Source organism: Tinamus guttatus, unplaced genomic scaffold (genome assembly GCF_059628265.1).
Source record: "Tinamus guttatus ecotype Peru unplaced genomic scaffold, ASM5962826v1 Tinamus_guttatus_pri_ptg000032l, whole genome shotgun sequence".
Lineage (NCBI taxonomy): Eukaryota > Metazoa > Chordata > Aves > Tinamiformes > Tinamidae > Tinamus > Tinamus guttatus.
In genome coordinates, this window is record NW_028288566.1 from 982160 (window position 1) to 995322 (window position 13163).

Sequence of the window (13163 nt, forward strand, 5' to 3'; positions counted from 1 at the left end):
TCTTCTAAAAGCGTGTTTGAAATGAAAAGTGAGAAGCAGAGTGGTGAAGCAGCCTGTAGGGATGTGCATTTCCCGGAAGACATGGAGCAGTAACACTCCATGCACCTGGCTGCAGCATTATGAGCCATGAGGCATGCCCCCAGGCCCTGCAGTGACAAAATCCCACCCATGTCTCCTCTGTAGCATCCACAGGGGGATAAGAGTATTTGTGTAGCTTGTTAGCACAGCTCAGCTGCTCTACAGCCAAATCAGCTCCTTCACTTGTGGCAGCTAGACATTTCAGTGGAATGGACAGAAAAGCAGAGTGCTTAACTCATGGCACAGGCTTTTTTTTATTGCTTTTTTCCGTTCAAAGAGGAGATGAGTATAACTTTATATAATAGGCCTTTAAACAATTGTTTACAGCACCACTAAAAAAGACAAATCATTTGGAACACTGAATGACTATACCCAGGCAAAGGAAGGGAAATTTCTAAAGGTTTATCTAAAGGCCAATAAAGAGGATAAATAACATGCGATATTTCATTCGTCAGGACCATGAGACAGCCAGATAATGAAAAAGGACTATACCATAAAGGGGGGAATTCCTTTGTCTTGGCTGTAAATGCCTGTGTTGATTTAATAAGAAGTACTCTGGTACTTCTACTCTAACTTCTCTTTAGCACTCATAAATGAGATGGAAGTTGAAGAATAAGGAGAGAAAGGAAGTTATCTGTCCCCAACCTTATAAAGAAATCTGGCTCTGGTTAAGGATTTGAGATCGTATGTTGTTTTCTTTATCTTATACTGACAGTTTTTCTATAGCTGGTGATGAACAAGGTATGGAGAAGTCAAAGATTGGAACTCACAGTATCACTCTATTAGTTTCTGTGGTATCCTGGGGAATATCTATTAATGAATTAATCTAAGCAGGAACACTAAGCCTAGACTTTTTTCTTCTAAATATTCTTTTTGTTGTAATGTTATCATCATAGGTTTACATCATGAAATGCACACTTGTTTGAATAACTATCCTTAAACTGAAGACCTCATGATAGTTTGGATAACTAGTCTGGAATTTGCTTAACTACAGTATATAGCATTGTCTTTTAATGCACTGGAGCAATTATGCTTTTTGCTTTAAGAATGGAATACGTAAAAGCATGCCATACACAGTTACAAGCCTCACCACAATTTGTGCCTTCTTCTGCGTCCCCCAAGTTCACTCCTAATCAACAAGGGAACATGAGAGGGGAAGTAAAGACAGTCATGGATAAAGGCACAAAGATTTTATGAGCTTTTAAATGTATCTGGTTACAGATATCCTATTGATCACCTCAGGCAAGACATCAGGATACCTGCCCTTGTGCCAGTGGCCTTTCTTGTGACTGAAAACAAACCCATCTCCCATGAGGAGACAGGAGAGACAAGCCTAAATGTTTCTGCATGCTGTTTAGAAAAGAATTCAGTGGATAAAGTGACTTTAAAGGGAATGACATTGCTCTTCAAGGCCAAACATTTATTCTATGCCTTAACAGCCCCATCCATTCCATCACTAGCTGTGATGTTTGCCAACCCATGTTGCCACCTTGCTCTCTTTTGTTTTCCAGGTTATTCTTATTACCAAGTATCTAAGCACCTTGCACTACATTCAGCAGCATCCCTGATGCTGAATATATGCTTATTCTCACTCTCTCTCTGTTTTGTTGACAATAGTGTTGACAATAGTGCAGAGTCCTTGTTTGCATGTGGCAAAAGGAAGTCTTCTGAAGCCCACTCGAGTCATGGAAAGATGCTCCTAGACCCCGTGGAGCTATGGAGCAAACCACAAAATGAAATGATTCATGCTAAAAAAGCAGAGATATGAGGGTCTGATGAGGACAATTCACAAAGAAAGTATGAAACCGGGGCATCAAGTCAGCCTTTCCCCAAGAGCTGCCCAAACCACAGACAAGTGAGAAGGGGAGTTACCTCAAGCTTCAGGATTGAGGCATTAATTCAGTTTTTGGCTCCTCATGGCCTTTCTCTGGGGCACTGAGTGAGCCCATTTCAATGCAAGGATAGCTTGGCAAATGCCCATGTTCTGACCTGGTGCCTAACTGAGCTATTGAGGATTAGCTTTTTTTCACTGCCTCAGGTATGCAGACAGCAGAGCAGCCCACAGCTCAGAGGGGAGCTGTGATCTCCATTGCCCCATAAATTGCAAAAAAGGATGGTGGGCCAGTCAATATGAAAGCACATGCACCTCTGATGCCTCTGGAAAAAAAAAAAAAAGGGATTAAAAAAAAAGTCTTAGTAACTCATTTCTTTATTTATGCCTGACCAAGGCACACTGCTGCATCTCTTGCATATTGCAAGATATACATAACCTGAAGCATATCTAAGGGTAACTTTGGGCAAGTGAAGAAGGAGAAGCAGATGAGGCATCTGAAAGCAGCCACTTATGGGATGAGGGACCACTCCTACTCCTTTCCTCACAATGGGGAAAAGATGGAGTAGAAGTATCTGCTTAGAAGCATGAGTGTTTGATACAGCAAATTTGGGCTTGCTGAATATGGTGGAGAAAGTGTGAACTGATCAATGAGATGTTTGACAGATTATCCATCACCTGAAGGGCTTGGATATTCCTGTGGTGTGTCTTCTAAACACTGGTAGGCACCCCGTTGCAAGGTTTTGGCCCATGTTAGGCAAGTTTGATCTTACCAGTCAATTCGACCTTTGACTTTTAAGGATGTCCCACAGAGGCCAGTGTTTCCTGGCAGCAGCCTGGGAGGGCACCAGGTGGAAAGGGCTGCTGAGTCTGAACCCTTCTGAGAGTGGTAGGACCATTCCGAGAGCAAGGATCTCGTCAACTCCACCAGCTTGCAGTGTGACAGCTGATGACAGAAATTCTGTGACAGCAGAACTGGAAAAGGAGCCAGAAAGCCGTTTATGAACCCGTATCTCCTAGATGATGGCAAGTGAGGGGGATGTTGTCCCCTTCCTTCACTAAAGCCATGTGGGAGAGCAGCGACTCTCCATGGCTGGTGGCATTGGAGTATGTGCAAGGTGGGGAAAAGGAGGACCATTTTGGAGCCAATAGGAGAGTGGTTGGTACAATCCAATCCATTCCCCAACATTTCTCTGCTGTGGTTACCTGGGGGGGGAGAGAGAAGACATAACCAAATGCATGTCTGTTTTTGAAGTGGGTTTTGCAAGTATCTTCTGACAGTGTTCAAAAAATGTATAGATGAGGTACTTAGGGACATGGTTTAGCAAGCATAATGGTGATGGGTTTACAGTTAGACTTGATGATCCTGAAGGTCTTTTCCAAGCATAATGATTCTATGATTCCGGGGGTGAGGGGCCAACAAAACATGGAGAGGATATTCTCTGAGGAGGGAAGGTCCCTGATACAGCAAGCAGAGCAAGTCTTGGGTGAGTTAGCAATGGGGCAGGGCTTTCAGGAAGGCTGAGTACTTGCTAGAGAGTGGGAGTAACTGAGGAGAAGTCAATGAAAAGGCAATGCTATTCCCTTCTCCTTCCATATGCTGACCTCTGGGCTCATCTGTGATGTGTGGCTCTATTGCACTAAAGGCATCCCAGTTTTGGGACATGGCAACGGGTGTATCACAGAGTCCTCTCCCGCGGCACCGCGGCTGACGAGGCTTTTCTGGATTTTTGCTCAGGTGGCTGGAAACCGTGGTCAGCTTGGGGCGACTGCACCAAGGACTGCGGGGGAGGCTTGCAGACCCGCATGCGCACCTGCAAGCCCCTTCCCAACGAAGGCCTTGCCTGCGTGGGCGTCCTGGAGGAAGGAAGACTGTGCAATAGGAAAGCGTGCAATAGTAAGTGGACGCATGTTCCCTTGCACGCACACAAGCTGTTTGACCTCAAAGCTTTTTTAAAAGGGAACAGCCTGGGGAGTGTGCAATGCTGGTTGTGCATGGCCTGTCCTTGCCTGTCTTGCAGTCATACGTACATACAAATGCTGGCACACGCGTTGCAACACACATGCATGTATATGTGTTTTGCCCTGCAGAAGGGGGTTAATTTACAGTAATGCCTACATCAATTGTTCAAATTCTGCTGTGAAAACCTATCACCAATGGAAAAATGTATTCCCTTAAAGGCATTTCTTTAACGGTCAACCTCTTGAGCCTCTTCCTGATAAATAAAGCATGCAACTAGGAGAGATGCTAATCTTGCTGTTAATCTTTCCACCTTAGTTCACCTTCCCAGTCAAGTGCAATGTTTCTTCCCCTTCCTTTACAAAACTGCAGCCTGCAGCAATAGTATGTGGAGCCAGGTCTGACTTTAGACACCTCCGGACAAAACACAGGGCCTCAGAGAGGCGAAGTCTTTGGCAGAGATTTTGCTCTCTTCTGCTCTCTTCCTGAAACGTAGCTGCTTTCCAGGTCCTCTGCCAGAGGGCAAGGGACAGATTGTCAATGCCAGTCAGCAGGGAGATATTAATGCGTCAAGCTTATGACCTGCAGCGCTTTCATTTTCAACACTTTTTGTTTTTTGTTTTTTTTCATGGTATCCAAGTAGAGCGGAGGATGGAGAAAAACAACAGCAGAAGAATCCCAGCCCAGCAAATGCAGGCGAATGGATGATTATAATTATACTCTTCTTTTTATTCCAATCTTGCAGTGAAAGATGTTTGAATAATTCCTCCAACTAGGCAAATAACCACAGAAAGTTCAACTGTCTTCAAAGGCAGGGAAGTGTCTCCTGATAAAGGGGAAGTTCAAATAGAGGGACGTAAATGAATTCCTCTAATAAGGGCTAAAATGATTTCATGCATTTTTTACTACATTCATAAATTTAAATCTTGTTGCAATTAGGCTTTTTTAAAATTAAACTTTCCAGTGTATTGAATTTCATTTTCTTGACTCATGGTTGCTAATTTCCTACTGAGGTTCGCCCACACTAGGGAATTTTAACTGGTATCTCCCACACTTGCTGGTAACTTTGGAGTCTCAATACAGCTGTGGCTTGGAGCCATGAATGTACGAGTGCATCCGAGTGTGGGCGGGGCCCTGGAATTCTCTTGATCTGAAAGGCTGTAATAGATCCTGAAGGCACCTGGATGAAGTTTATTCCTAGAGAAAGGTCTATGTTGGTCTTCATGGGCACTTCTATGGATGTGAAGGTGGAGAAGGCATTGATGGCAAGAAGAGGAGGCTTTGCAGCTCTTCTTGGGACATGGGAGGACATGAAACAACAGCCAACAAAACTCCTTAGGACTTTAAGGAGTTTTCTCCCATGCTGGATAAATGAGGTAGGGGGAGACAGCAAACTCCAGCCTTTCTTCCCAACACATTTGAGCATCATCATAGTTCTCCATGGGACCTGCTTCAATTCCTTCACATCCTTCTTGAACTGGGGAGCCTCAGGCTAGACGTGTTTTTCCAGGCACATCCTCACCAGCACTGGGCAAGCTGTACAATGCCTTCTCTTGATCTGCTGGTTATGCTCTTCTGAACGTGTCCTGGTATTCAGCTTGCATGGTTTGCCAAGAGTAAGAGTGCTTTCCTGGGCTGTATTCAGCCTGGCATCCTCTTCATCACCCTGGTCCTCTTCACTGGGTCTGCCACCCAGATTACACTGAAGAACTTGCACATCTTCATGCTGGCTTTCCCGAGGTTTCTACTGGAAGAATGGATGAGAAAGGACCATGTTTAGCTAGGGAGACTGGAAATCTAGGCTGTGTTTCCAGCTCTGCTCATTGCATGGAGCAGAGTAGTGAGGGGCCAATTGCTATTTACTCACTTATCTTTTCTGGCATGTGACACCCAAAATAGCTGGTCCTAGGTACAGAATAGTCTGGTTGTGTCCCAGGGGCTGTGTTTTGATAAATGATTTCACTTGTGCTCCTGCCTTCCCTCTATTACACAGACATCTCTTGCTCCAAATTAAAGCAGGATTAATCTGGCTGAGCTTACTGGGGGAGAAAGAATATTGACCTGATTAGACAACCCTTGTTTGGAAAAATAATACATATATCATATCCCCTTGATAGCTTCTGCCTCAGTGCTTCACACTGATGGCCAATTAGTCGATGTGTTTCAGATCTCCTGAGAAAGACAAAAAAAAATGGAACGAAGGCTCATCCCAAACTGGAAATGAAACTTCTTTTTTTTGGGGGGTGGGGGGGGGGAACAACCCTATTTGAGCAAAGGAGTCATTTTTCATGGCATCCATTTGGCTCAAGAGAGCTAATCTTAGGGACAACATTCAGTGTTTGCTATAACTCTGATTATTCCTTGCTAGAGGTAGAGAACCCAGTTATATCTTCCGCTCCAGGACAGACAGGGGAGATTTCCTCCATCTGCTGCATTTGGCCAGAAGCTGATGTTTTACATAGGAAAAAAAAGAAAAGAAAAGAAAAGAAAAGAAAAGAAAAGAAAAGAAAAGAAAAGAAAAGAAAAGAAAAGAAAAGAAAAGAAAAGAAAAGAAAAGAAAAGAAAAGAAAAGAAAAGAAAAGAAAAGAAAAGAAAAGAAAATGCAAATTCAAGAGGCATGATGGAAAGTGCTTGCAGAGCAACTACCTGGGCTTGTCCTCTTTGCGTCAAAGGGACCACCACTGTGTTACAGTGGCCCTACTCAGCTGTGTGGTGCTAAAAGCTGCAATTTCTGGCAAACTGGCACATGGAGAGCCCCGAAGGGGAGGAAGCTGGATGGGCAACATGGCAGAACAACATCCAAATCAGAGTAGTGATGTCACAGGTCTGACCCCAGTGCTGGAATTCAGCAGGGCTGGAGAAATGCAAGAACAATCAGAGATGTAGGTGGCCCTGCACCGATTCCTGGGGAATGAAATCAGTGGAGGAGCCAGCTGAAACCCTGCCATCCCATCTGGCAAAGGCAAAGCAAAGCCATCCCTGACATATATGAATATGTGGATTGGGCAAATACATCTCCCCTCATCTGGGAGATGGATGGCCACATCCTGCCCTCTGGTGCTAAACCAGTGTGGTCCCAACGAGCCTGCTGGATTTCCAGTATGCGAAGTGAGATCAGGATGTGATCCTTCAGCTAAATAAACATTAGTAGTGTGAGGAAGTGCACGTTCCACATGACATTCAAAGAGACTGTGTCTCAGTGCTGTTTTCTGCTGCCCTTGAACTGCATTAAAAATAGCCCTTTTGCTGCAGCCACAAACAGAGCTGAAATATCCTGGGTGTGCGTGTATCTGTGTATGAGAGCATCTTCATTCCCTGCAGGCAAGACTAGAAACCGTCACAAGCTGGAACAGCATCTTGTCCTATATGTAACTGTCTGCTGCTGCTTGGAGTGACTTAACCATATTTCGTCTTCTGATGCTGCTCTGGGCAGATCCTATCTGTGGGTCCCAGGTCTCACACTGACATTTTCAAAAGTCTCCAGTGTTCAAACTGAGGGTCGCTGGACCATTTCCTTAGCTGGCACTTTACCACCTATGCTGATGGTAAAGCAGGTCTTAAATACACGTTTGTTAGCAGGTGTTCTGCTCTTTAGTTTTGTGCAATTAGCAGTTGTTAGATGCCTAAGAAGATCCATAGTCCACAGCTTCTCCTTTAGTTTTACTGCACTTGATATATATATATATATATATATATATATATAAAGTCATTTCTTTGCACTGCATCCCTCCATCCCTTCTTTCCTCCTTGAATAATTTTCAAAGTCTGGTTCATGCTGCTCTTTTATTTGTTCTTCCTGTTTGGTGGATGAATATAGAGGGAAGAGAGTGTGGCTTTGTGAGACATGCTTGAACATTACAGACTAAGCACAAAACACCACAAAATCTCTGCATTAGATGTTTTTTTCCACGGCTGTGTTGGAAAGACTATCTAACTGATGAGTTATGTGCTCTCATCAGAAGTGTTGGTCACCAGCTTCCTTTTCTTAATCAACTTTGCATGATTATCCTTCCCATCTTCCCTTAGCTGTGTTTTTTTTTCTTTTTCTTTTTTTCAAATCTCAATTACTTGCCTTCTGCTTATGATTGACACTTCTCTGGGCACCCTCCAGCAGCATTATTTCTCTAGTTCTCCTACTGGCTTCTCCAAAGTGTTGGGTATTTCCCCCATGTGCCACTCTAGGTCATTTCGATGGCTGGGTTGCAAGTCACATCTGGGACTTCCTTTGGTGCTGGCATTGCTCCTCCCTGTGTATTCCACTGCAGGAAGCAAGCTGCTGAAATTCCCTGCTTTGTTCATCATGCAGCACCCAACTGGTGCATAAACCCACCACAGAGCTTTGTTTGCACTGGTTTCATCCCATGCATAAATGATGAGTTTTCTCCCCACTTAATTCCGTCAGGGTTGATTTTCATATATTTATTCTTATTAACTATTCAAATTAAATCTGTGCCAGGCTCCATGCTAAATGGGGCCTGACATGCTTTTCTGAGACATCTTTTCCAAGGGCTGGGAACCTTCTTTACTGCAGCAAGGCAATCCTGGCCTGGTCCCGGAGCCCGTCCCTGATGGGGAAGGCTCAAGGTGAGCTACTAGATCTGATCACCTTTAATAAGGACAAGCAGTAATAGTGTGGGACTGTCACACGTGCCAGGGAGCAACGGGAATCGTGCAGCACATGCAAGAGCAGAATGAGTCATTAGGAGAAATGTTCCCTTGGGAGCTAAAGCCTTTGGGGAACCAATGTGGGGACTAACCACCTTGGAAATACCTCCTGCTTCAGACCAGGAAAATGTCTTTATGTGCTTCCAGAAGAAGATGGATATGAGGGAAACTGACTGCATTGAACATTTTTACTTCGATCCTTTGCCTTTTCAATCTTCCCTCCTTCCTTCTGTCCTTCCTCTCTGTCCATCCATCTGCCCGCTGATGCTCACCACCTGCTGCTGAATTCAGTCCAAGGGTTTCCTACCCGCTTCCCTGTCCTGAGCATGTGACGAATCAATTCAATTGCCACATCTGCACCTTCCTCACTGCTCCGTGAATCTCTGGGAAGCCTTTGGGATTTTCAATAGCCCATTTTTTGTGGCTTTTCAGGGGTTTGAGGCTTTCAACAAAAGGACTGAAATCAGAATAGATTGAAATACAAGATATTTTCAATGGTGGGTGGAGGGGATGGATCAGGGTTTGAGATGCGTCTAGTACCTGGATCTGATTTAAGTTGTCCCCTAAGCGAACACTGTGAACAGGATATTGGAAAAATACTACAAGATTGCCTTTATATATATATTTAGTTAGTATATATATATATATATATATATATATATATATATATATACACACACGTATATATATATAAAGCTTATATATATAAAAGCTAAATCCCATGCTGAAAAGGTCCCATGGCTTTGCAGGTATTAAAAAACTAAAGATTTGTCTGTTTCTATTTTAGGAAAGAACCTGGAAAATAATAAATAAACAAATACATAGGGAACACAGATGTAGGCAGGTGAATGTCCTTCTCATCCCTGAAATGAGTCTGTGCTAGGAAGGTTTGGAGCCATCAGTATCACCTGCGTTGGGAACAACATAATGAGGAATTTTCTTCAGTTTTACAACTTAGATGGGCCTCTCCCATGAATCAATCTGCTGAATGTGAAGTCTGACTCCTGGCAGGGACTCTCTGAATCATTCCTCTCCCTCCCTTGCCTTCCCTTTTTGGACGGCAATAAAGACTCCTGCCACCACACTGTAGCTTCATTAACCTTTATTAATTTTCCCAGGGTTCCGAGATCAAATTTGTCACCATTTCATCTCTTTACAGTGTGTACTTCTTGAAAAGATGTCTTACTGTTTTGTCTCCTTGGGTTAAAAAAAAAAAAAAAAAAAAAAGATCCTCAGCCTGGTACCTGCTGTTTGGAAACAAACTGGTTGCCAGATCACAGACGGCTAGAGCTCAGTTCTGTTCTCTGCTCTGCTACATGACTCTGATGGAGTCATCTGTGCTCTACTGACGTACATAGCAGCCCTTGTGAGTGGGATTCAGTTGCTAATTCTTGGTTGCGTGTATCTTTACTGCTGGTTTAGAAGGAACAGGGATGCCTGCTGTCCATTGGGAACTGAATCAAGTTGAATGCTCTCACTGCACAGCGGTCCCAACACCACGACCTTCATCAGGAAAGCTTCATTGATCGTTAGACACCAGACATGAGCTTTGCTTGTTCACTTGTACTGCAGAGCTGCTCAATCTTAGTTCTGTTGGTCCAGTAGTATCTTGCTGACAGAAAGCCTTCATCTCTCCTCTTTGCTGCTGGTAGGGTAAAGTCTGGGAAGGAGACAAGCTTTTCAACCATCCCTTTCTTTTTTTCAGATCTCCCCTCACATGCCTGCTTCACTCAGCATTTTCTGGATGCTCTACAGAGCATTTCTAAGGGCATACACTTTGCAAGACAGAGTTTCTCACACACACACACACGCACACACACACACAAAAAAAAAAACCCTCAGTGTCACTCTTCTCCATAGATCTCATAACGCTGTCAAGTATGACAGGATTCACTGTCAGCCTGCCTAAAAAGGATACCCCCCAGAAGTTCCTACAGCTGTCCAATCTCTCTGGAGGCTTTTTCTAGGGGGAAAAAAAAAAAAAAAAAAAGGATATGGACACCCTCATTGCATTTGATTAAATTAGGGAATCGATTCTGCATGGTGTCATGTCTCAAACCAAGGGCTGAACTGCCAGCCAGACCAAGTCTTGCAGGCTGGCTCGGCTCAAACGCCCAGGGATGGCTGGTTGTCAGGGGTGCTGGGTTGGAAGGCAGGTGGTCATGTGAATCAAACGTTGCAGGTTGCTGTTGTCTATACAAATGTAACCTTTGTAGTGAAAGATCTTGCAGAGTGAACCAAGGTGTATTTACATGACCCATTACCTTGCCATAGCCAATGGACGCTATAATTCCAGAAGCCAATCGCTGAGGTCCACAGATAACAGAAAGCGAGAGGACACTGACGATCTGCAGCACTACGGGTACCCTGCACCTCAAATAGGTAAGCTCTGACCTACCACAACAGCCTCTGAAGACGGTGCTCTGTAACCGAATGTCCCAGCTGTACTGGGCTGACTGCATTGACTTGCTTTGCTGTTTCGATGGTGCAGCTAACCAACTATTTTCCTCCCAGGTTAGCATGGGTTTACCCTGCCACTAAGTCAGACGCTGAGCAAATGGTCATCTCGCAGTTTGTCTCATCTCATTGCACTGATGGGGCTTTATGTTGTTGCCATTAGCCAGAGAAGGCAAAGAGAGCTGGACACTAAGTCCTAACCAAACCACAGTTCTTGCAGACTGCTTCTCATCACCCTGCCTACTTCTAAGTCACTGCTTTGTCTGAACTATCTAAACAGACATGGTTCATTAAGCCAAAGCTGACTTGACTGTGATATAGCCTCTTTGCTGATGTTCATGTCATGCCTTCCCATTGATCACAGAAGGAGACGTGCAGGGTGTGATGGGAAGAGAGCAGGACACTGGATATTAGCAGGATATTTAGCTCCCCACCACAGGATATTTAGTGCTGTGCAGGGAGTCATGTGTAAACTCTGGTGCAAGAGCCTCCTGTGATGGTAGGGGAATAAAATTTTGTAGTATCAGAGAGCAGGATGTGGGAAGTGATCAACGAGCTGGACCTCAACTTATGCCAGGACCAATCTGGAGAGGTTTCATGCTCTTTCTTTACTGCTGCCTTTCATGGTGGCCACCCATCACCTCATGCCTCTTAGGTAAAGCAAGCTGCAGGTTAAAACAGTTGTGCAGTGCCTTTATAGTCTACTCTGTAGCCCACTCATCATGTTTACAGCTTGGTATTGCCTCCTGCCATGCAGCTGGATTCTGCATCTGTGCTCAGCAATATCTCTGTTAACTCCCTGCTGTCAGAGCCCTTGATGTGCTGTAGCTGACTTGGGTCATGTTCTCCCTGAGCTGAGCATGGCCTGTAAGATGCCCTGGGAAGAAGTCCCACCACAAGCTCGCCATGCTTCTGCTGCTATCCCAGGGGCAGCAATTGCATCAAGGTTGTTAAGTAAGTAAGTGAAGCAGGACAGAGGATGTGGAGTTAAGACCAGGCAGAGGATACAGTCCAGAGGTGGATTTGGAGAGAGTCTCTAGCTGAGCCTACCCATACCAAAAACAAGCCTCAGCACAGTTTGTAGGGTCTATGCCTTGGCACATCCACTCAGTACCTGGAAAAACAGGAAATATGAAAAAAAAAATGCCAGTTACAGGGGCCAGAGTGAAGGGTTGGTTCTGCCCAGCTGAAGACCAGTGTTCATTCCCACCAGTCATGCTCAGCCCTGGAGTCGGCCTGTGATGCCACTGGCTGGAAGTGAGCACGAGAGTGAGCTCCAGGCCAGCAGGTTCCTGGCACGGAAGGTCCCAGCTCAGCCCAGGTTCCAGGAGGAACCTGGAGGCTGCTGGTTCCAGGAGGCTTTTGCCAAAGGCAGGATGCGAAGGAAGGAGAGGCAGCAAGTGGCAAAATGCCAGATTGGCGGGAGGTGCCAAAAAATAACGGGCTTCTGGCAGAGGGCTGACAGCAATGTGTCGCTCCATTGATGCTGAGAGAGGAAGTGTCATGGAGAAGCTGCAGGCACTGACAGGGACCTGCAGCCATCTGAGTTTTTTGAAGACCAGATCAATTACTGTCAGGGCTGGCCAGGTGCTGGAAAGGATCCCAGATTGCACTGCTGCTCCTTGATAGTGTGATGCCCATGCCCATTGCAGCTGCAGAAGAGCCCGTGGGCTTCAGAAGAGGGGCTACAGCTGGCCCAATGGGAGCAGGAGACATGGCTGTGAAACCCTGCACAGGGCTGCCTTTCCATTGAAAGCAAATCTTACCCTGCTGAATTCTTCCAGATGCCAGCTGGCACCTTGTTTTTCTCCATGCTAGCCTGGAGCAGCACAGTGGAGGTTGGTGTTTTGAAGATGGCTTGGGCATCAGTCATGAGGAGGGCAATGCAAGGCCCCTCACATCCCCTCTGGAGTGAAACTCTCATTATGGTTTTAGATCTCTTCCAGATCTCGTTGGCAAGAGCCTACATGTTAGCTATACTATAGAGATATCAGGATGGATGAGCATGGCAGATTCTTGACCTTATATTGATAAGCAAAGCCAAGATTCATTCCTAGGATGAACCATCAGAAGGCATTGCAAACAGTGATTCACATCAGCTGCGATCTATCCTGCAGGCATGAAGAAATTGTGCTCATGAACAATTTTAGAAAGAGGTATTATTCTACTTAT

The 13163-nt window shown here is 45.0% G+C and overlaps 1 protein-coding gene across 6 annotated transcripts in view; it reads left to right on the top strand.

Annotated features, from left to right (window-relative positions):
* Positions 1–13163, top strand: part of ADGRB1 (adhesion G protein-coupled receptor B1) — a 257067-nt gene that overhangs the window by 109344 nt on the left and 134560 nt on the right. For all 6 annotated transcript variants that reach the window (XM_088531233.1, XM_088531260.1, XM_088531226.1 and 3 more), the window contains exons 3-4: positions 3648–3806; positions 10809–10916. In XM_088531233.1, the coding sequence (XP_088387359.1) occupies positions 3648–3806; positions 10809–10916 (267 nt within the window). The remainder of the gene's footprint in view (positions 1–3647; positions 3807–10808; positions 10917–13163) is intronic.